The sequence below is a fragment of the Sorghum bicolor genome, chromosome 1 (genome assembly GCF_000003195.3).
Source record: "Sorghum bicolor cultivar BTx623 chromosome 1, Sorghum_bicolor_NCBIv3, whole genome shotgun sequence".
NCBI lineage: Eukaryota > Viridiplantae > Streptophyta > Magnoliopsida > Poales > Poaceae > Sorghum > Sorghum bicolor.
In genome coordinates this window covers 79,479,192-79,502,831 of record NC_012870.2, presented here as the reverse complement: position 1 = coordinate 79,502,831, position 23,640 = coordinate 79,479,192, and the positions used below count along the sequence as shown (strand labels likewise).

At 46.3% G+C, this 23,640-nt stretch overlaps 6 protein-coding genes across 8 annotated transcripts; 3 read left to right on the top strand and 3 right to left on the bottom strand.

Moving 5' to 3' along the window:
- On the bottom strand, nucleotides 3,137-5,096 carry LOC8059477. Its single transcript, XM_002465936.2, has one exon. The coding sequence runs from the start codon at nucleotides 4,399-4,401 to the stop codon at nucleotides 3,364-3,366; it is 1,038 nt and encodes a 345-aa protein (XP_002465981.1). The 5' UTR covers nucleotides 4,402-5,096; the 3' UTR covers nucleotides 3,137-3,363.
- Nucleotides 6,987-9,270, bottom strand: LOC8077994 (peroxisomal membrane protein 11-1). Of its 3 annotated transcripts, none has more exons than XM_002465935.2 (8): nucleotides 9,110-9,270; nucleotides 8,547-8,742; nucleotides 8,351-8,425; nucleotides 8,180-8,254; nucleotides 8,007-8,087; nucleotides 7,857-7,931; nucleotides 7,359-7,532; nucleotides 6,987-7,272 (listed from the first exon to the last, which is right to left on the bottom strand). In XM_002465935.2, exons 2-8 carry the CDS (start codon nucleotides 8,736-8,738, stop codon nucleotides 7,231-7,233), a joined length of 714 nt encoding a protein of 237 aa, XP_002465980.1. In that variant the 5' UTR covers nucleotides 8,739-8,742; nucleotides 9,110-9,270; the 3' UTR covers nucleotides 6,987-7,230. The 3 variants fall into 3 exon arrangements, with proteins under 3 accessions (XP_002465980.1, XP_021303959.1, XP_021303957.1); XM_021448284.1 differs by having other exon boundaries at nucleotides 8,547-8,882; nucleotides 9,110-9,246; XM_021448282.1 differs by having other exon boundaries at nucleotides 8,547-9,252.
- Nucleotides 9,425-17,741, top strand: LOC8077992 (riboflavin biosynthesis protein PYRD, chloroplastic). Its single transcript, XM_002468594.2, has 5 exons — nucleotides 9,425-9,905; nucleotides 12,995-13,360; nucleotides 14,255-14,553; nucleotides 14,854-15,406; nucleotides 16,811-17,741. The coding sequence occupies exons 2-5, from the start codon at nucleotides 13,058-13,060 to the stop codon at nucleotides 17,585-17,587; spliced, it is 1,932 nt and encodes a 643-aa protein (XP_002468639.2). The 5' UTR covers nucleotides 9,425-9,905; nucleotides 12,995-13,057; the 3' UTR covers nucleotides 17,588-17,741.
- Nucleotides 10,559-12,126, bottom strand: LOC110430526. Its single transcript, XM_021448275.1, has 4 exons — nucleotides 11,821-12,126; nucleotides 11,533-11,754; nucleotides 11,107-11,443; nucleotides 10,559-11,022 (listed from the first exon to the last, which is right to left on the bottom strand). Exons 1-4 carry the CDS (start codon nucleotides 11,947-11,949, stop codon nucleotides 10,589-10,591), a joined length of 1,122 nt encoding a protein of 373 aa, XP_021303950.1. The 5' UTR covers nucleotides 11,950-12,126; the 3' UTR covers nucleotides 10,559-10,588.
- LOC8077990 (protein-ribulosamine 3-kinase, chloroplastic) lies at nucleotides 18,407-21,562 on the top strand. Its single transcript, XM_002468592.2, has 9 exons — nucleotides 18,407-18,587; nucleotides 18,994-19,147; nucleotides 19,269-19,359; nucleotides 19,684-19,758; nucleotides 19,835-19,923; nucleotides 20,021-20,139; nucleotides 20,268-20,408; nucleotides 20,629-20,705; nucleotides 21,166-21,562. Exons 1-9 carry the CDS (start codon nucleotides 18,452-18,454, stop codon nucleotides 21,310-21,312), a joined length of 1,029 nt encoding a protein of 342 aa, XP_002468637.1. The 5' UTR covers nucleotides 18,407-18,451; the 3' UTR covers nucleotides 21,313-21,562.
- Nucleotides 21,994-23,242, top strand: LOC8077989 (ethylene-responsive transcription factor ERF024). The gene has a single exon (XM_002468591.2). It carries the CDS (start codon nucleotides 22,116-22,118, stop codon nucleotides 22,746-22,748), a length of 633 nt encoding a protein of 210 aa, XP_002468636.2. The 5' UTR covers nucleotides 21,994-22,115; the 3' UTR covers nucleotides 22,749-23,242.

The window sequence follows — 23,640 nt, the reverse complement described above, 5'->3', positions numbered from 1 at the left end:
GTCAAGTGATGGAGCAAGTGATGATCATGGTGATGATGGTGATGACCACAAGATGATCAAGTGCTCAACTTGAAAAGAAGAAAGAGAAAAACAAAACCCTATGGAGATCAAGGCAAAGGTATTGCTTAGGGTTTTCGTTTTGGTGATCAAGACACCATAGAGGGTGTGATCATATTTAGGATAGATAGCCGTACTATAAAGAGGGGAATTCTTTGGCTAAGCGGTTATCGAGTGCCACTAGGTGTCATTGTTCATGTGCATGCATTTAGAACCTAGTGAGCTAACCTAACTCCTTCGAAGAAAATGATTGTGAAAATGCTAACACACGTGCACTTGTTGGTTTACACGTTGTGGTGTTGGCACACTTTGAGAAGGAGGTGGAGTTTGAAGGGTAGAGAGAGGATGGGTTCCTCTCTCCCTCCCGCCGAGCTTGCGAGGCGGGATTCGGCGCTTTTCGAGAAAATGAAGTGCATATTTTCTATTGCGCCGGTGGGAAAATTGGAGAAGTCGCGGGAGTGTTTCTCGCTGAGGAACACTCACCGGACGCTGGCTCAGAGGCACCGGACGCTGTGTCTGAGCGTCCGGTGTGCAGGCTGCCTAACTCGGTTAGGGTTAGGCACCGGACGATAGGCACCGGACGTAGCTTGGAGCGTCCGGTGGTTAGCGTCCGGTGTGAGGGCGTTTCGCAACCCTCTCTGCGTATGAGTCCGGTGTGCACCGGACCGTCCGGTGCTCACTTGCTCAGCGTCCGGTGCACTGCAGGTGACCGTTAGATTCTGACAAGAGCGTGACACGTGGCTGACGTTGGAGCACCGGACGCTGGTGTTGAGCGTCCGGTGCCCCTTTAAGAGCATCCGGTGACCCCGAGTTAGACCCAGTGAGAGAGCCAACGGCTCTATTTGTTTGAGGGGTCTATAAATACGTGTTTGGCCGGCTTGGGGCTCACTCTCTTGGCATTTTTGACTATTAGACATCCTTGTGAGCCTAAGCAAACACCTCCCACTCATCTCCTTCATAGATTAAACATCTTTGTGAGATTGTGAGTGATTCCAAGTGCATTTGCTTGAGTGATTGCATCTAGTGGCACTTGGGGATCGTTTTGGCTGCGGTTTTCTTGTTACTCTTGGTGGTTGCCGCCACCTAGACGGCTTGGAGCAGCGGAGGAGGATTGGCACGAGTTGGTGATTGTTCGTGGCCATCTCACGGTGATTGTGAGGGGTCTTGTACCTTCCCCGGCGGAGAGCCGAAAGGTAACTCTAGTGGATTGCTCGTGTCATTGAGTTACCTCACTTGTGGGTGGGTTCTTGTGGTGTCCTAGTGAGGACGAGGTTCGTGCTACACCTCTTAGCCACCGAACCACCAAGTGTTGGTCGACACAACGGGGACGTAGCGTGCCGGCAAGCACGTGAACCTCGGGAGAAAAATCGGTGTCTCAATTGTGTTTGATTGGCATTCTCCCGGTGCTTGATTGTTTATATTGGTGATTGGTTCATCCCCTACACGACGGTATAAATATCTCATCTTATCTTTATTTACCGCAAACTAGTGTAACTAGTTTTGTTGCTTACTTTGACTTGCGTAGCTTAGTTCTCTAGTGTAACTTGTAGAGACTTAGTTCTTGTGTGCATAGAGATCTTAGCAACTAGAATTGTTGGGTAGGTGGCTTGCAAACACCCCTTTAGAGCTAGAGCAAAAAGCTTCGCTTTGTTATTTACTAACCTTTTGCTCTAGTGAGTTTGTAGAATTTTTTAAATAGGCTATTCACCTCCCCTCTAGCCATATTAGGACCTTTCAACCGCCTTCGAAACCGCTCCAATGAGGTAAAATGCACAGTTTGAAAAGTTGAGGGAGGTGGTTTACCCGGTTTTGGAGTTGAGTTAGAAAAAAGTGGACTTTCGTGAAAGTTGGGGCTAGAAAAGTGGACTTTTTCTAAGTTTTGACGATTCGGCTGATGGCCCATGACAGAAGACATAGCCCATATATGGCAGCGCTATTCTATATTTTAGGTGTAGGATGTGTAGAATATTATTCTACGCCACTAAAACTGAGCAGAAAAAATACTGAGTAGTAGTAAACATCATTCAGTATTATCTAATACTATGCCTAGAACAATGAAATTCTAAATAATACTGAAACACGAATATTGAATGATACTAAATTCTGCTCAGTAAAACCACCATCGAAAACCGCCGGGGGGGGTATTTGAACAGATTTGAAAAATTCAGTGAGTAGAACATACGATTTTAAAGTTAAGGAGGTCAAATAGTTCACCCCATAGTTGAGGGGTGAAGTAGACTTTTTTCTCGGAATAATAGCACCTCTGGTATTACCGTTAGTGAACTACGTACATATACCCTTATGAAGATGTAATCATTGCACCTCAACAAGAGAGAGTAGAAAAAACAAGAGTTAGAGTGTCTAAAAATACACTTATTTTGAGACAAATTTTAAACTCTAAAAGTACATTTATCATCGGACGAAAGGGAGCACGGTTTAAAACGAAGGAATATTAACTAAACGGAATATATAGTGGCTAAACGAGACAAAGTCCTATTCACACCGGACAAACCATACATACAAAATACTTGCCATTTCAAATTGGTTTATCGGTTGGTCTTGTGATGTTAGAACATGTCCAGTAGTTCAAAAACAAAAGCAATTAACTGAGTGTTCCAAGTGGCCAAAAAACGTTTAGAGTGTATTTGTTGGGTTTGTCCTACAATTTTATAATCCCCAATCCTAAAATATACCCCCTCAGTCCTAAATTACAACTTAATATTTTACTTTTCCTAAAGAGTTAAAGCATCTCTAGTTTGATCAAAATTATAGATAGAATTATATATTTTTTTGTGACAGATAGAATTATAAAAATTTATGACATCAAATAGGTACACTATTAATAATCTAACAATACTTATTTGATATCATATTATTATTATTTTATTATATAAGTTTTATCAAACTTGAGATATTTGACTAAAAAAGTTGGAATAACTAATAATCTAGGATAGTGTAGTAGATAATTTTGTATTGGGAATCTTGGACTATTTTTAAATTAACTTGATTACTTTTATATTATATTTCTCTATTGTATATTTACATCATGATCTCTATCCTACTTTTATTTCCTCTACGTCCTTTCACCTTTAGATTTAGTGATGGATATGTGTGCACATGTAGGATAGAGATCACAAATGCTAGACCAGTAGAGTCAGGTCACAAATGCAAAAGAAAATACACTGGTACTGTGTTTTTGGTTGCTGCCAAGGTTCAGAAAATGCTAGACGCAGCCAAAACTATACTGTACACCCCATTTCAATTCGTTTCAGAAATCAGAACTGAACTTTTCATTGAACCGACAACTCAAAACGCCCAACAGTGGGTCATGGCCTGAAAGTAATAGAGCTGGGATCTGTGCCTGATCATGCGAAGCTCCCCATTGGCTCCACACTGCTGCAGCGTTAATCCCGTAAGCACGACGAAGCTCTCAATCTGGCAAAGTTCCTCTGAGGATCCCCTGTCTACTGTTTGGAAGAATTTGGCCACACAAAACTTGCCATACCCAAGATGTACCAGGAACGACTCCATCAAGATCCAACCCTCCTGTGCCTGCACATCCTTCCAGTCCTTGTGTAACAACTGCGGTCCACTTTGCTTGGTGGCAGCCCTGAGAACAGATGAGCAGAGCATGCCGTCTCGCGAGGAGAACCCTAGCCACAGACCGTACTCCGGGAAGTAGTCGGCGCGGCCACGGAAGGGCAGCTCCCAGTTGACGGACTTTCTCCACGAGCCACGCACTGTATGGAAGGAATAGGTGCCAAATCCAGGTGTGGATGTCCAGATTTCAGTGTCATTCACCACAGCGTATGCAGAGATGGCAGTACTGGGGGTGTAGCCAGGCGCAAGCACGTAGGGTGGCGGCTGGAGGCAATACCAGCGCCAGTCCCGGGAGGGGGACAGGTCCATGGGGACCTCATACCTGAGGGCTTCGAAGCTGCCTGGGCGTGGCCTCTTGTCCAGGACATACAGGGCGTCGCCAGCCGCTACTGAGATGGTGTTGTAAATCTTGGGCTCGTTAAGCAAGACCTGTTTGTGGATGGCATGCTGGTCGAGGTCATACAGGAAGGTGAAGCCTTGCTGGTCTGCGCCAGCAATGAGGCTCTTATTCTTGCCTCGGCCAAACAATGAGAAGAAATTCAGTATACCATTGCCATAGTTGCTGAGTGGAGGGGTGAAAGAGATGAAAGGGTTGGGCAGACGAGCTTCCTCCGGTTTCATCATACTAGTATTATTATTATTACTTGAGGAGAAGAGGCTAGACGCGTTGATGCGACGCAGAGGATATGTTGCCCGGTTGAAATTGTTCACAAGCAGATACACATACCGCCTCCAGTGCCCCATCTTGGATTCGATTGATCCAAAAACCCCTCCTCCTGTGAATATATATGGACAACTGAATTATTCCTGGCAAAATCAGTGAATTTGAACACAATATATGAAAGTGCGTATCTCCATATTGATTATTAAACATACAAGACTTGCCCACATTGATCATCAAAATTCATATTTTTCAACAAAAAAAAAATATATATAAAGTGCCTATGCATGTCGTACCAGCGTCAGTCCCGGGAGGTCGGCAAGTCTTCTAATCTAACAGAAGATACATGAACAGAGAGACCAGGGGGGCATCATATATTGCACCAATAATCTTTTAGGAAAGAGAAAAAGAAATCGAACTTTGTATATTCTTAATACATGTATGTATACTACCAGCTTGCTGCTGCAGTAACCCTTCCTATTCAGTCATCAGCATGAAGGGAAGGGAAGAGAAGGGGTGGGAGTACCTGGTGGCTGCTCTTCGCCAGATAAGAGACCAACGAAAACCTCAGCACCTGGCTTAGGGCGGCGGCGGCGAGCTACCAGTCGTCGGAGACTGAAGATGGGGCGAGAGAGCCAAACGGAACGAATATGCAGCGACGGCCGACGGAAGTGGCCGGGGATGCTAGGTTATGCAGAGACGGCGTTCTTCTGGGCCGTTTTCTTTCACAGTTTCTTTGGAAATTTCTGTTTTCTTTATTATTCTTTGTCTCCGTTTTAAAAACTTTTTATTCTTTTTTATTTCACATATACTCCCTCCATCCTAAAATAAACACACATATTGCTTCCCAAGTAGCCAAACTTTTTAAAGTTCAACCAAATATATAATAAAATATATTAATATTTATGATGTATAATAACTATTATTAGATTAAGCATAGAATGTATTTTGATATAATAAACTTATTTGACGATACAAATATTCATACTATTTTTTGTATTACCAGTCAAATTTGAGTCCTAGAGAAACAAGTCGAACATTTATTTTAGGATGAAGAGAATTATCTTCATGAGACATTATCAATGGCTAGTACAATATTTGTTTTAAATAACAAACAATAATGATATTTATGAGTATAATATAATATTTTTAAGGGAATATGTGGAGCTTGCTCCCTAGAAGTTTTTTATGGAAAAAGTCTATGTAACCTCTCAAACTATCTAGGGTGGACTACTTTACCTTTGGAACTATAAAATCAAATATTTTGCCCCCTGAACTTTTAAAAACGGTCAAATAACCCCCTCAAATGGTTTTGGAGGGTGGTTTTGTTCTTTTCTTTTTTTATTTATTTCTGTTGAATTTTTGATAAAAACATAATAAGTCATATAAAAATCAGAAAATGGAAAATCTAATCTTGTTAGACTCCCATAAGTAGATCTACATAATAAGTCATATATATATATATATATATATATATATATATATATATATATATAGTAGAAAACTAAATTTTCATATTTTTCACGAGTTTGAAATAGTGCAGATTAAAATCCAAAAGACCAAATTCAAAGAGGTCTTTTTATTAGGTTTATCGACTCGACTTGGGCCGGAACTCCCGACATGAGGAGAGCCCCCACCCACCCCATGCAGGTCTTTTCAGGCTTCTCCAAAGTCTCAACAACTTCTGCCATTAGGAAGTCCCAACGACGGATTATGTTTCCGGGGGCATTACTCTTTCATCTGAACTCTGAATTAGATATTTCGTATATGTTTTTTCAACGTCTTGATGAGATTAACACAATGGTAAAGTTCGTTCCACATTTTGACAAACTTCACAAAATGGACATTTTTTGTTGGCAAAAGTATGGTTACTAGTTACAGCAACTCCAATAGTTTGGCAAAAAATTTGGCAAATCTAGGTATTTGGCAAGTGACTAAAACATATAGCAAGTCAAAAAATTAGTATCTCCAATAATTTAGCATTTGAGCTTGGCAAAATTAGGCCCACTCCAACAGATCAACTATTTTTTACGTGTTGTAGAGAACATTTTCATTGTCAAATTGTGATTGAAACAATTTTTGGTTCAAATATATTCAGCAATCAGCTCTTGTATAAAATATGCACTTGCACCAGCTCTGAATGTGTGAATGTGTGTGTGCGCTTTTGATTGGCTGATGTGACAAAAAAGATTTGCTACAGCGACAGATTTTCTGTTTGACCATATGCTCAGATGCTCTGACCAAACTTAATCATTTTGACAGCCGTTTCATCATTGCTAATTATATGCTCAGATGCATGGCCAATCACCTGGCAAAAACGACATAAACAGGTGTTGTTTCATCGTGGCGAACTAATCATGGAGCTGCAACTTCTTGGCCTAACGCGAGCAGAGATTGCCTGTCCATATTTAGCCAACGATCTCTATGAAATGGACAACGAGTAAATTTGAAAGGTGGTCATTTAACTAGAGGTCGCCTGGTCATTTAAATAAGCTAGGCTAGCTGTCTCCACCCCTATTAATTAGAGAGGTTATCTCTTAAAATCGTTTTTGTTTTTTTGGTTAATGGTTGACCATTATGTGGCCTATCACAAACCACATGTTGGAGAAATTCGTGCCTTTTTTCCCCAGAAAAAGAAGCCGAGAAATGTCCATAGTAAGGATTAGTATGCACGGTGGAAAACTAGGAGCCCCATACGAGCATATATAAAGACATAACCATGTGAACATTCCGTACGTACATGTCCATTGCTAGGCAAAAAGAGAAGATACACTGATAATCACTGGTGTTCCATTTTGTCTTCTTCTTTGAAAAAAAAGGGCTATAAAATTGTAGTACGATCCATTGTTGAAGTAGAGACCAATTTCCAGCGTTGTCTCATTTATTCTACTATTCTAGGTCGGCGACACTACTCAAACTTTGACTTTGGCCAAAGGAGCGCGGGAAGGAAGTTGCTGTAGATAGAACACACGAAACATTAGCGTTGCAGTTCCATTCCTGAACAACACATGCACCGCGACAACACAGAGGCAGAAGTTACCTGATAGCAGGAGATGAGCGAGGTGATGAACCCAAAGGCTCCTGTCACCCTTGGAGTGACCTTCTTGGGCGCCAATTGAAGAAGCCCAATGGCCACGACCACGTCCATGGCCGCCTTGACAAGGGCCAGGAGCCTTTCATCTGACTGCTTCATTTTGTTTTGGTACTGTTCATTCTACAAAATGGCCACATGATAAACACTTAATCAGGCGGAAAATTTAACTGCATATATATATATATATATATATATATATATATATATATATATATATATATATATATATATATATATATATATATATATATATATATATATATATAATGGATCTGTTAGTTGAACCCGCTAACTAATATGGCACCACACCGTGTGTGCGTGAAATGAACCATGGAGAGATGGGAGTAACTACTCCTAGGGAGTAGAAAATTTACCATATATATATACACACACACACACACACTCCATGATCAGTCAGTGGCAGAAACGAAAATATATATGCACCTCATATTTATCTGTGTTCCTCAGCTCTCTTGCAAGCTTCCTCATTGATCTTGATAGCCTTTTAAGCTCTCCAAGCTGAAAAGAGGCAGACATCACTTATAGGTGTACAAAACTTGAAGCATATGCATGCGAAGAAACAATGTTGTATACCTCAACTAGACCTGCACAGACAGAAGAAGCCATCCAGCAGTACAAGGATATCCTGGCAACCCGGTCCGTCGCCTCCTTGTTCTACCAACCGAAGAAAAACGAACTGTCAAAAAGAAAAGGCATACACTATATATGCAGTTGATGATTGAGGCAGTCTTTCCATCTGGACAAACCTTGATTATCCCTGTTCGTCCTAACCACACAAATTGATCCAGGAACAAGAACGTCGAAAGCAGCGCATTTTTGGACTGCAATTATAGAAGAACCCATAAGTTAATTTGAACTCTGTCACTCCAAAACGGAGGAATTCTTCACGAACAGTACAGCAAAAATAAAAGATTTACCTTGCCAAGCAGGACAAGGGTGAGAGGTGTCCCTTTAGCCGGCGGGCTGATAAGAGCATGCAGATCATTCACCCACTGGACATATGCAACATCAAGCAATTAATTATTTTAGACAAACATCGGCTGCATGATGGTAATGGTACACCGAGAACAATGAGCTGATACGGACAGAAGATAATCGTCATATCTGACTGACCTTGAGGAGCCGGAAAACTTTGCGAGCCAAGGTGGTCGATTTATCGACATCCTGCGCCGTGCCAGGCTGCCCGTTGCTTATGAACTTGGAGCCGTACTGGATGGCCCTGCAGATCTTGTCCCGAGCCTCGGCTTTGTTCAGGTACAGAACAACGAGGCCGAGCTCAGCTCGTGTGGCATCTAACGAGCTCATCTTGCTGTCCTCAACGAGAAGAAGACGCCCAAATTCATCAACTCAGAAAATTACAGGGATGATATAGCATATCATCTATATGTTCAAGACACTAATCTTCATCCTTCAACGCGTGACGCTTGTTTTGGTTACGAGGTGAAGTTTCTGTGACCAAAGCAAGCAGAGCATAGGCGCGACAATGTGCAGACAACCATGAACCCAAGCATCCGAAGCAGCAGTTCATCACCGAATCAGTAGCAACTAGGAACTAGTACTAGCGTAGCATCTAGCATCACTTCTGAAGTAGCCTAACTATTGGACTAACGAAGACGAAACTCTGCAACATGACTGAAACCGAACCAAAACGTATGCAGGAAAGTGCAATTACGTACCTCTTGCAGGAGAGATGATGAAACCAAGTGAAGGGGCAGGTGGATACTGGATAGAGGAGGGACGGCTACCGCTACCTGGTGTCAGCCGAGGCCGAGCCGTTCCAAGCAAAAAGTCCTGGAGTAGCTTCATCGGCTACTTCACTGCGCCACTCGATTTTGTGTGGATTACTGGAGTGAGATGAGATGACAGGTACGTCCGCTAGGCGACACTCACCTTTGGTTGTGGCCTGTTGTGGCCACACGAAGAAGCAAAGGGAGTTCAACGACGAAACGTGTACTGTCTGGGCCGGAATCGAACAAGTGATGTAATATAATGGGCCGATACGGGCCAGCATCCTGACGACACCGGCCCACGCGGCAGCCGCATTGGCTGAGCGAACGAACGGTGGACCGGCGGGATAGGATCCGGTGGCCGGCCGGCGGCGCACGCGGCGAGCCAAGCCAAATTATGGGGTCGAACAAGGAGGCCGAAGGCGGGGGGCGGGAGAGAGTGGGAGGCGTCCCCAGGCCAGCGCGGCCATGGAAGGCATGGGCGCGGCGGTTGGGGACGAAGGGGAGGAGCCGCGGAAGCCGGCAGCAGCCTACGAGGAGGAGGTGACAGGAACTAGGCGCAGCTCGCACGGGGAGGTGACGGCAGCGGCGGCGGAGGGGCCGCGTGGCGGCGTGGGGGTGACGGAGCTACGCGCGGCTCGCACGGGCGCGGCACGCGCGCACGGGCTCGCTACTGGTTGAAAGGTGCGCGCCTACAACTCACCAACCAAGAGTCCCAAACCCTCCGCGCGCACACGGGGCCGCCCTCGGAGAATTTTTTTTTATTTTTAGCCCATTTTTGAAACAATTTTCAATTTTGACACGGTTTCGAAAAAATTTTCAAAACTAGGCCGTTTGGCCCCGCCACCACGCATGGCGGGGCAAAATCACTGCACCCCGCCATGCATGGTGGCGGGGTACACCCTGCCACGTGGCCACTGCATGCTCCTGTGTGCCGACGTGGAACCCGCCACGGATCGTGGCGGGGTACGGAACCCGCCACGGATCATGGCGGGGTGCGACCTGACAAAACGCCCCCCCCCCCTCTCGGATTTCAATTGAGTATCCCGCAGTGCCTCCCCACTCCCGGCCGCCGCGACCCGCGCCCGCACCGCCGCCGCACCTCGCCCCGCGACCCGCCGCGCCCCGCGCCTCGCCGCGCCCCGCGCCCCGCGCCTCGCCGCGCCCCGCACCCCGCCCCAGCGGCCCGCCACGCCCCGCGCCCGCCCGCCGCACGCCGCGGCGCGCCCCAGCACCTAAACACGCAAGAAACAAAACTTTTAATTGTTATATTAGTTAAACATATTAGAAATTCTTTTTAACCATTCGGACAGCTGTGGACTTTGGCGAGGAGCGATCAAATTGAAATACGTCGGAGTACAAATTATTACATGACAAGTTGCATAGTACAAAAGTCTCATCCCTAAGCCACTCACATACATTACCACATCAATCAAACTGCGTGCACCACTGCGTAAGCAACTCGTCCTCGGACTCCCAATCGTCCACTACAGCCTCCTTACCCATGCTCGCCTCCGCTGCCTTGGCCTCACTAGCCTGTCTCTCGTAGTAAGCTGCCTCCGCCTCTTCTGCCGCCTGAGAGTATAACTGTCCCTCTTCCTCGGTCATGTCTGTTGGCCACCATGAGTGGTAGACCGATGTCTTCTGGTCATGCTTCTCCTCAGGGTACCCCAATTCCTCGGCAAGACGAATGAGGTCGCCTATCCTTCCGGTGTCGTCGTCTTCCTCCGCCTCGGCCTCCTCTTCGACCACAATCGGACGGCTAGCAGTGCCACCAACTGCACCGTCCCGCCCTAATATCATATTCTCCGCGTACTTAGCACGGCCCACATCTGCTTGCCAGTTTCCGGTGCATCCAATCTCTGTAAGTACAATATTTAAAGAATTAATAACATTTTCATTTCAGAGAAACAAACGGTTTCACTTTCAAAAATTAAATGACTCACTAGCACATAATGAGGCAATAGTATCGTTCAAGCATTGCATCTCAACTCGCTCAGCCTCCTCCGCAGCCTTCCTTGCATGCTCTTCAGCCTTGCTTGCACGGTAATCCTCTATCTCCTTTTCCCTCTCCTCGGACCACTTCTTCCATGCAATACTCGCAGGGTTACGAACACGCAACTCCTGGGCGAATGCAAGCATTTTCTTCTTATGGTCCTTCACAAAATCAGTGACGTAGTTTGCAGGATAACCTCTCGTCTTGCGAACTGCTACTCTTGCCTTATATTCATCTTTGAACTTAAACACATCATCAGATGATTCCCATTTGCATTTCTGAGTGCTCTGTTACGGGAAATATATGAATACAAAGTTAGCGTACAAAAACAAATATATGAGTATAGTAGTACTAAATGTGCACAGTCCTAGCAAACCTCATCATAGTCGATCATGTGGCCACAGAAGTGGCCAATCCCAAGACCTGAAGGAACTAGGCCGTAGCTAGCTTCAACACCACATTTGCACATCACGGGAGGCGCAATAGACCTCCGCTTCTTCTTCCACTCTACAACCTCCTCCTGCTTCTCAGGCTCTGGCCAATGGCTCTTTGGACCATAGATCCACTCCTTGAAACGGCACTTTCGAAAACCACGATCCTACAAAAAGAACACATTAGAACACACATATACGAACTGAAATTTTAAGATTGAATCAAAACTTACTTCACGCCGCAGAGGACAAACAAACTCTAGTTCATTCTGTGGATTTATCACGGCTTGTTCTCCGCAATGACACTTCGGAGGATCCTCGAGCCGAAGTGCAGAGGCGACGGCCTTCTCTTCCTCCGTCATAGGAGGAGGGTTAGGGGGGGGCGGAACCCAGCGAGTAAACAACTCACGTTTGCAATGATCAACGCCGGGGTAGAAAAGCAGAATTCTTGGGTCAAACTTGTCCGGCCCGTCGATCCATTGGAAGAAAAAGCACCGGAAGTAGGGCTGCAAAAGAGTTTCGATTGTCTCATGGGGAATAAAAACATAAAAAACCAATAAGAAAAATAAAGGGCACAGTGACTTACGCTATAACTATAACATGTATAGAAGCAACGTGCCGCAGTATCCGGATGTCTCGACTGGCTCACGTGTGCCGGATGTCCACAATCACAGTTAGGAATAGGTTCCTCTGGAGGCACGGGGGCATCCTTGCAAGACACATCGGGGTACAACTCTCTAGGACGACCCTTTTTTCGCCAAATCGACTCACGATACGAGTCCTCCATCTAAATTCGCGAAAATAATTCAACACAAATCACATAACTAAACAAAGTAACGTAACAAGAGACTTACTAAACATATTAAAAATAAACAATTGATGTTATTTAAACTATGAAAACGTAAAGGTGGTAAGAAATTTACCTTCTCCAAACGAGGGGTGGCCGGAAAAACAACCGTAGAGAACGACAAGGTGGGGAATACGCAGCGGAGAGGGACGCCGAGGCGGGGCAATGGGGGTGAAGGACGACGCGAAGGGGCACCGGAGAAGAGCGGAGCTCGGGTGTGAGAGAGGGAGAGAAAGAAAGACCCTCGGGCTGAGTGAGGGAGAGAAATGAGAAAAAGATGGCCGTTCGGCCGGCTAAGTAGGGCGCGGGCATACCCCGCCATGATCCGTGGCGGGTTCCGTACCCCGCCACGATCCGTGGCGGGTTCCACGTCGGCACACAGGAGCATGCAGTGGCCACGTGGCAGGGTGTACCCCGCCACCATGCATGGCGGGGTGCAGTAATTTTGCCCCGCCATGCGTGGTGGCGGGGCCAAACGGCCTAGTTTTGAAAATTTTTTCGAAACCGTGTCAAAATTGAAAATTGTTTCAAAAATGGGCTAAAAATAAAAAAAAATTCCCCTCGGATTGGGCTCTCCCTCTCACCGCCAGTCGTCACCGCTCGCCGCCCACACCCTGGCGCCCATGGCGTCCTCGCTCGTCTCGCGCCCGCACCTCACCCAGCGCCCGGTCCGCGCCGCCACGCTCGCCTCCCATAACCGCTCCCGCCTCGCGGCCGGGGCCGGGGCCCTTGGTGGGCGCGGCGTGCGCTGCCAGGCGCAGGCGGCGGGGGACTTGGACGCCCAGTACATGCGACGGTGCGTGGAGCTGGCGCGCAAGGCGGCCGGCCACACCAGCCCCAACCCTATGGTGGGCTGCGTCATCGTCCGCGACGGCCGCGTCGTTGGAGAAGGATTCCACCCCAAAGCCGGCCAACCTCATGCCGAGGTAGCATGTCTTCCAATCTCGCTTTTCAATATTTTCTTTGGATGCTTATTCTCACAAAGGGAAGGGAAAAGGTTGTTTGGTGATCGTCATAATGTGCAACGGAATCTGGCCGTGTTCTTTGGCGTCATCATACAAGATGTCGATTGTCCTTTGTAAGCAAAAACCACTTCTGCACTATTCGAGTTGTTATAACTTTTTAGCTAGCGAGACATTCGACGCCAAACACGATGAAACCTCAACTCTATGCGACTATGGAAAGTAAACGCTATTTTGGTTTGCACAGAACAATATAGTTTGTGTTTATACTAGTATGCGAAGATTAATGGAAACTTTAGTCTACCGCAACAACAAGTAAAGCTTGTAAAACAACCCGTCATCCATTGGTTAGCTATCAATGTTCTAGGGGAAGCAATTAGTCTTGTCCTGCTTATCTCGTTGTCAAACTTTGTGCGTGTCGCTTGTACCTTGTGTCCCAGCACTCATCTCCTTTCTTTATGATTGCTATAAAACACTAAGCTTTATGTTAAAGCTGTGAACATCACGGTGTATAAAAAGTTAAAAACAATCATCAACATTACATTAACCTCTAACAAACAAAAATGTCAAGCTCTGTAAGAGGAGGATAGTGACAACATTTTTTTTTTTCTTTTTTTTTTGTGGGAAAGATTCTACTAGAAGAATGTGTAATAATTTGGTTTGGGAGGGACAGTGGATGCTGAATCTTGCTAGTCGACTCTCCTTGAAGATTCTCTCCTATAAACAGTTTACATCACATCTCAATATTTAATCCTGCATTGCTACACTATAAGTTTTATATTGGCTTAAGAGCTTATACAATGACAAAGTATCATTACGTAACATCATATCCTTATATTGTGTTAAAATCATGTGTAGGTATTTGCACTGAGAGATGCAGGTAATTTAGCTGAAAATGCAACGGCTTATGTTAGCTTGGAGCCCTGCAACCACTATGGGAGAACCCCTCCTTGCACTGAAGCACTCATCAATGCAAAAGTAAAAGAAGTTGTTGTGGGGATGACAGACCCAAATCCTATTGTCGCATCCAAAGGGATTGAAAAGCTCCAAGGTGCTGGAATAAATGTGAGGGTGGGTGTGGAGGAAGCATTATGCCGCAAACTAAATGAGGCTTACATCCATCGTATGCTCACCGGGAAGGCTTTTGCAACTTTGAGGTAAATATCCAACTCCAAGTAACTTCCTAATCTTCCAACTTGCTAATGCTCTGAAGGACCTGCTAGCAAATATTAAATAGACAGTGTACAGTGCATATCTTGAGTTTGAAATGTGAGATGGACGATAGATCCTATATAACTAATTGTGGTCTGGGAGGACTGTTGAAAGCCCATTGCTTCATCTATTTGAGTAGTAATGTCCATTGTTGTTGTCTGCGTATAAAAATATTCTCTATGGACCATTTGAGTATCATGTGCAATGTTTGTAATGGTATTTATTTGTTATCGGATGAATAACAGAGCTACACTCTCAATGAATGGAATCGTCACAAACCAAATTGGGAAGGGAGCTGATCAGTCAGGTGGGTACTACTCGCAGTTGATGAAAGAATATGATGGCGTCATAATTTCAAGTGACCTGGCCAAGATGTCAAGCTTACCTTTATCTCGCGAAGCTGGTGCAAACCAACCTCTCTATATCATCATAGCACAGGGTGAAAATTCCCGACTACACATCCCATCTCTCAGCGAAGAGCATGCATCGAAGGTGATAGTCCTTGCTGATAGCCCTGTCACCGCGGCGCCAGCAGGAGTTGAAGTTGCAGTCCTTCGTCAGATAGACTTGGAGTCTATTCTCCAACTTCTTGCACAGCGAGGGCTCTGCAGCGTGCTGGTGGATTTCAGAGAGGCCACAGAAAGCTTCGCGTCGCTTCTGAACGACTTCCAGGAGGACAAGCTGGTGCAGAAGGTCGTCGTGGAGATCCTGCCTTTTTGGTTCGCGAGTGAAGGGCTCAGCAACCTGGCATTTGGTGGCAGCCAATCGTTCCCGTTGAAGAACTTGGAGCACAGGGAGGTGAATGGGGGCGTGCTGATGGAGGGCTATGTGTAATCTCTCTTCTAGTCGGAGATTGGTAGTTCCTGCACTTGAACCATTACCTGCAGAGCCATGAGTCATCTGGGGTTTTGTTTTAGGCCTTGTTTAGTTGGCAAAAACTTTGGTTTTTGACTACTGTAGCACTTTCGTTTTTATTTGACAAACATTGTCCAATCATGGAGTAACTAGGCTCAAAAGATTTATCTCACAAATTACAGGTAAACTGTGCAATTAGTTTTTATTTTTATCTATATTTAATGCTCCATGCATGCGACCAAAGATTCGATGTGACAGGGAATCTTGAAAATTTTTTGAACTAAACAAGGCCTTAGGGAAAATTATATAGTTGAAAAACAATGACATACGTCCTTCATTTACTGATATGAAACTCCCTGTCTGCAAATGTCTGATAATCTGAATGATACAGTGCATTATTCCGATCACACATGACACATTCCCTGTCTGCAGTTGCCAATGGCACGGCAGGGGCAGGCTCGAGTAGAACGTGCAGACAGTCCAGTTGCTTTGCTATCCTCCCAGCTCCAGGCGAGCTGCAAGCTGCATTTTTTTAAAAGAGAAAACCTTTTAAATTAATATTAATACAATAAAATAATGTATCCTTTTTTTTACTCTTTTGGTCGTCCATGTGCGATTTACAAGCTTTTTAAATTTTTACCTTTTTCAAGTTAGACCCTGTTTAGATTGGAGATGAAAAATTTTTGGATGTCACATCAGATATGTCGGAAGGATGTCGGGATGGTTTTTTAGAAACTAATAAAAAAACAAATTATATAGCTCGTTAAAAAACAAATTATATAGCTCGTTAGGAAACTGCAAGACAAATCCATTAAGCATAATTAATCTGTCATTAGCATATATGGATTACTGTAGCACTTAAGCCCAATCATGGAGTAACTAGGCTTAAAAGATTCGTCTCGCGATTTTCAACTAAACTGTGTAATTAGTTTATTTTTTTATCTACATTTAATGTTCCATGCATTTGTTCAAAGATTCGATGGGATGGATGAAAATTTTTTGGGTGGAGAACTAAACAGAGCCTTAATGTTCTAAAATATTCTATCCAGTTTAAAAAGTGTTAGATCTGAAAAGGTCATAATAAAATAATTTTAAAATATTGATTTAAAATGGTTTGAAAAAATAGCAAGCTGCTGCTGCTTCAGGAATCAGGAACCCAGAAGAACCAACGCCCTTGAGCACGCGTTGGAGGCCCACGTGCCCCGGGCGGCTAACCCGGCGACTGTCGCGGACCCAGCCCAATAAAAAAGCTCCGTTTTCTTCGCTTCTGCCCCAACCAGCACGAGTCCACCTCTGCCCAGCGCTGCTCACCAGTCACCAGTCACCACCATGGCGGCCAAGTCCGAGGTCTGCAGCTGGGAACCGCACCCGCTTCACCCCGACGGCACTGAACCGCTGCAGCAGATCGCCGTGGACTACTGTCCGGAGGCATGCCTCGAAGAGCGCCACGCGGGCGAGATCCACGTCACCTACGACCACCGCGGCGGCGCGCGCTGGCGCTCCCGCCGCCGGTTCCGCCCCGGCAGCGCCGTGGCCACCACGATCCGCGCGCCGGCGGGGGACACTTCGGGCCTCAACTACAACATCTACCTGTCCTCCCTGGAGGGCTCCAAAGACCAGGACGAGATCGACTTCGAGTTCCTCGGCCACGATAAGCGCGCCGTCCAGACCAACTACCACGTCAATGGCGACGGCGGGCGGGAGCAGATCCACGCGCTCCCGTTCGACTCCTCCGACGGCTTCCACCACTACGCCATCGCCTGGGACGCGGCCACCATCGAGTGGCGCGTCGACGGCGAGCTCATCCGCCGCGAGGAGCGGCGCGAGGGGGAGCCGTGGCCGGAGAAGCCCATGTACCTGTACGCCTCCGTGTGGGACGCCAGCTACATCGCCGACGGGAAGTGGACCGGCACGTACCACGGCCGCGACGCGCCCTACGTCTGCAGCTACAAGGACGTCATGGTGCCCACTGCCAAGCATTTAGTGGAAGAAGACGAAGAGAATCAGGATGCAGATGCCGCTGATGCGCCTGCTGTCGATCCTGCAGCCGACGCTGATGCTGCGGCGGCAGCGGCAGCGGCAGCGGCGGGAAAAGAGAAGGACGCCGGAGCCGGTGAAGTTTAGATCTTGGTGGTGCGATGCAATTTCGTTTTGTTCAAGTGTCGCTGCAACCAAAACGGATGTATGAATAATGGATGCGGTCTGATCAGTGAAACAAACATTTCATCGGCTGTATTTATGTTGTTCGTTGAATAATTCAATGTGTTGTTTTATGCTTCGGACTGAGGATTGGCTTAGAACTTCGATTTGAGGTGCGGCAAACTGGCAATAAGCTCACGTGATAATGGAAATGTCAACAATGGTTATTCAAAAAATATTTACGAAAATCCGGCACTGGCCTACCACTACCATCAAGGCCTTGTTTAGTTTCCAAAAATTTTGTAAAATTTTTCAGATTTCCCGTCACATCGAATCTTTAGACGTATGCATGGAGTATTAAATATAGATAAAAATAAAAACTAATTGCACAGTTTGGTCGGAATTGACGAGACGAATCTTTTGAGCCTAGTTAATCTATGATTGGACAATATTTGTCAAATACAAACGAAATTGCTACAGTACTCATTTTGTCAAAAATTTTGGAACTAAACAAGGCCCAAGTTCTTCGAATCGAAGAATAAAACAGATTTTTTTTGAAACTAGAATAAATCAGATTTAATAATAAGCAAAATGTAGCATAGTACTGGTTCACAACTTCAGATTATGGCAACCGGAACCCGTGAGCAAGCACGGTGAATCTGGGACCAATTCCGTTCAGCTTCGTAAGCTGAGGCCCAATATGGAATGAGCCCAACTTAAAACCCGTTCGGCCCGAGTAGGCCTGCTGCCTGGCGGTGGCGGATGCGGCTAGGCCACAGTAGGCCCCATCGGCATCCCGACAACACATGCCACAGCCACACCTGACTCGGCTCGGCTCTGGCGAGCGCGATGGCAGCAAACGTGGCGCTGGCGCTGCTCTCCTCCTGCTCCTGCTCGCCCTCCACTTCCGCCGCCGCCGCCTCCTCGCTCCTCCCTAGCCGCTGCCTGGCCTCCCGCCGAAGAGCAGGCTCCCGAGTCACCATCAGTAAGTTTGCCTCCCCACTCGCTCCCAATTAACCTCTCTGGTATTCGCGCCGATTTAATTTCTCCGCTGTGCTATGCTGTGATGTGCTGCGCCGATTCAGTTTCTGTCCTGTGCTGTGCTGTCTCGGTTGGTTCTAGACTTCTAGACTTCTAGTAGAATCAGCGCGGTGGAACTGGAATGTGAGCGCGGTGGAACTGGAATGTGAATTTGAACTGCAGGCAGTCGAGTGCTGAGAGGCATTGGGTTTGGCCGTTTAGTACTGTTGGCTGCGTAGCTTTTATGCACAGCAGATTCCAGCCCCAATTCGTGTCATCTTAGATTCAGAATGCATGTGCGTACTATGGAGTTTGCAGTTTTCGATTACCTTAATTGCTTGCCTGTAATTGGTTTGTCGGGTGTCTCGCAGTGGCAGCTCTGGGCCATGACCCAATCAGGGAATGGATTCTTACAGAAGGGAAGGCCACACAAATAAAAGGGATCAGGTCCATTGGTGGTGGCTGCATTAACAATGCTCAGCGCTATGATACTGACGCAGGGCCCTTCTTTGTTAAGACCAATAGGTGCACTCAAAGAAAATCTCTCTTCTGAACTCATAATTCTTGCCTTGAGATTATGTAGGTAATGATGCTTTGCTTTTTTTTCCGGCAATGATGGAATTGAGTACGTTTTTGTATGTTCCAGCCGCATTGGTCCAGAAATGTTTGAAGGGGAAGCGCTTGGTTTGAAGGCAATGTATGACACAAAGTCGATCCGTGTTCCTTTACCATACAAGGTGAGAGAAGTGGCAGCAGATGCTGGGATATGTACAACTGCAAACGTGGAATACAATAATATTGCTATTGTGATACTGTCACATGACTAGTACATGATGGGAGTACTCTTATAGTGACTGAAATCTTCAGTCCTGGCCATTTATGCTGCGAGTTAATTAGCATGCATATTTCCATTTGTGCCCACTGATGTAGAGACTGTTAATCATCTAGTGGTACCAATGTCTGCTGATGGTAGTGATATTAGTTCACTTGTTTCAGTAGTTCTGTGCATCCACTTGTTGTTTTCAACTTTAATCCTTTTTTTATCCCTGCCACTAGTATAGGTTGGTTCTTTACCCACCGGTGGTTCTTTCATCATCATGGAGTTTATTGAATTTGGTCCTTCAAGGGGAGACCAGGTAACTATATACCAAATACTTTTGAGCTTTTATTCACCTCTGGTTCCTTTATAATTAACATAGCTCTTTTTGTCAGTCAGTTTTGGGAAGGAAGCTTGCCGAAATGCATAAGGCTGCTAAATCTGATAAGGGATATGGTTTCCATGTTGATAATACTATTGGAAGGTAGTACTGCTTTGATGAAATGTGGCATTAATTGAGGTGTATCAGAATTCAGAACTGCTATGTCAGTCTCCCTAATCCGCCTGTTTTGTTATTGCAGCACTCCACAAATTAACACTTGGACTGCTGACTGGATTGAGTTTTACTCCAAGCATAGATTGGGCTACCAGTTGGAATTGGCCTCGAGACGATATGGAGATTCAGCCATATACGAAAAAGGTACAGTTGGAACAGGAGGATTAAGTTTGTAGTTATCATTTCTCTCACGGTCTGCCATTCTTGGCTAAGTTTTGCTGACTGTAGAAACTGCTTTTTATATTCCTTTTTGCATAAATTCCTTTGCACAGGTCAGCGATTGATCAAGAATATTCACCCACTTTTTGATGGAGCTGTTATTGAGCCCTGCTTGCTTCATGGTGATCTTTGGAGCGGGAACATAAGCTCCGATAGCAACGGAGATCCTGTAATATTGGATCCTGCTTGCTACTGTAAGTAAAACTGATTGATTTTAGCATCCAAATTTAGAATCATGAATAGTGGTAGCAAAGGGATGAACTTGCTTGATTCTTTCCAGTAATTTTTCTTCACGGTATTCTATTTTAAATATTATGTCGCTGAACTTTTCATGGATGCCGACAATGCATTGCATGTAGCAATTTACAAGCAACAAACAATTTACAAAGACATGATCACTGGTTTAAACTGCAGATGGACACAACGAGGCAGAGTTTGGGATGTCCTGGTGTGCTGGATTTGGTGGGGACTTCTATAATGCCTATTTTCAGGTACCCCATTGATTTTTGCTGCATAGAGTATTTGATTGGAGCACCGCCAAGTCCTCACGTGCAAACGGATAATAGACATACTTAACAAACCACCGTCCGAGATTATTGGTTACGGGTCAGATTTGCTTTGTGGATTTACCTTTTGTTGGCCTGTAAAGTCCCAGACCTGAAACCTCTAGCAGGAAGGTTCCTGTGGTAAAGAATGGTGTCAACAACATAGTTATTGTCTTACACCATTGAATAAGGCAGTCCAAGCGTTGTCGTGGAAATTGCTTTACTTGTTTTGTAGGGAATGTCTTTGGACCACTGCCACAAAATAAAGTTACCACCTCCAGCTTTACTTCCAGAGTGCATGTCTTTCTCTAGTCCTATAAAAATTTCAAGCCTCGTGGTCGGTGGATTACTGAATTGTTTCACTATTTTGATGGAGACACTAACAGTACTTTTGCTCTATATACAGGTGATGCCGAAACAGCCAGGGTTTGAGAAGAGGAGGGACCTCTATCTCCTCTACCACTACCTGAATCACTACAATCTTTTTGGCTCCGGGTACCGTTCATCAGCTATGTCCATAATCGAAGACTACTTATATGTGCTGGCGGCTTAGTTTCTTCTGTTTTTCTCACATGAAAATAGAAGCAACGATGTACCTGTGCTGTGCATAACATGTTTCAGTGTTTCACAGTTACCCCTCTCGATATGCTGTGGATTCACTCCCTGTGAAATCTGCTGTGAGCTCCTTGCGGGCATGCTACACCACTATATCAATCACTGAAAAAAATCTTCATATGTGTAAATAAATATCTCGCTGCTGGTCCATTTGGACACGTTTTGTGCCTCAGAAGGATAATAATGTATTTCCTGGTCCCAGTAATCTGCCCGTGTGGTGGAGAATCATGATTCGGTCCCAGGAAGAATGAGTCAACGTAATAGTGATCTTCTGACCCATCCTCCTAAACTACTCCACCCCAGTCAGCTGGAACAACACCAGGCGGCGGATATATGCTTGCGACCTGGATATTCTTAACAACGTTAGTGAAAAAGGCCTGTCCCTGTCCGCGCACTAAGACATTCTTAACCACCGGTGACCACCTAACGTGGCGGCCTCCCATTCGACCCCTGCCCGATAGGCTTCAAAAGCATAGGCTTTTTGTCGCTCCCTGTGCTCCCCAGCTAATCCTTAGCGATGCAAGCAACTCAGACGCGTCGTCCCAAGTTTTTCAACCACCTACTCCGTCGTTTTTAAACCCTCGCGCTCCTGGAATCGCAATGGCCGTGGCCGTGGCCGTAGTATCCGGAACTGGCATTGCTCACTTGCATTTCCTGCACGTTTTGCTGCCGGAAATCCCTGGTTTCTCCGGCGAAGAACAGCGCGGATCAGTACCAGTGTGTCCGGAGTGTCCGGGCCAGATGGAGCGGGAGCAGGAGCAGGAGGCGGGCACAGCACAGCAACTGCTCGGTCGGCGCGTGCGCGCGGACACGCGACACCCGGTGTACCGCGGCATCCGGTACCGCGGGGGCAAGTGGGTGTCGGAGATCCGGGAGCCGCGCAAGTCCAACAGGATCTGGCTGGGCACGTACCCGGCGCCGGAGATGGCCGCCGCGGCCTACGACGCCGCCGCATTGGCTCTGCGGGGCGCCGAGGCCGCGCTCAACTTCCCCGGCGCGGCCATGTCCCGGCCCGCGCCGGCGTCGTGCTCTCCCGACGACATCCGCGCGGCCGCTGCGGCCGCCGCTGCCGCGGTGATCGGCCGTTCCCATTCGCCGCAGGTGGGTGGTGAAGCAGCTGCTGGTGGTGGTTGCGGTGCAAGCACTTGGTCGTCCGGTGCCGGTGCCCAGGGCCAGGTGCCGGAGCACCGAGCGGGCGACAGGCGGATCGTGGACGAGGACGACGTGTTCCAGGTGCCGCGACTGCTGGCGGGCATGGCCGAGGGGTTGATGATGAGCCCACCGAGGCTCGTCGGCCCCGCGACGGACGGCGCCGTGTTGCTGGAGGAGGACGGCAGCGAGGACGGCGTGGTGAGCCTGTGGGATCACTCGTGAACTCAGAACTCAACCATGCATGCATAATTGCATTGCATCCTGACGTGGACGTGAGCGTCAACGGCTACAAACACTATACAAGTACAAACGTCGCGCCACAGTGTGGCTAGAGAGGGGGACGGCGTGCCTCTGGAACGAATCTGTCCTTTGTTTCACTGCATGCACTAGTGGATTAGGATCAGGTAGCCCGTGGCCAAGTTATTACTACGGCGGAGTTTTGATGCTCCTGATACTCTCTGCCGCCAGATCGCTGAACACGTGCATCTGTAACTCCAGTACCGGTCTGCACTCCCGTAGCACACGGCTCTGCACACTTCGCTGGAGAGCAGAGCAGAGCAGAGAGCATGGACAAGGCGTGTCCCAGATGTGTAAATTCTGCAGTACAGCCGTGCAGTGCAGCTACTACTACACCAGTCGACGGCCTTGGCCTTGTTTAGGGCTTGTTTAGTTCCAAAATTTTTTGCAAAATCGAAACGGTAGCATTTTCGTTTGTATTTGACAAATATTGTCCAATCATGGACTAATTAGACTCAAAAGATTCGTCTCGACAATTTCGACCAAACTGTGTAATTAGTTTTTATTTTCGTCTATATTTAATACTCCATGCATGCGTCTAAAGATTCGATGTGACGGAGAATCTGAAAAATTTTGCAAAATTTTTTGGGAACTAAACAAGGCCTTAGTTCACACCAAAAAGCAAAAAGTTTTCAAGATTCCCTGTCACATCGAATCTTGCGGCACATGCATGAAGCATTAAATATAGACGAAAGCAAAAACTAATTACACAGTTTAGCTGGAAATCGCGAGATGAATCTTTTGATCCTAGTTAGTCTATAATTGGATAATATTTGTCACAAACAAACGAAAGTGCTACAGTACCGAAATCCGAAAT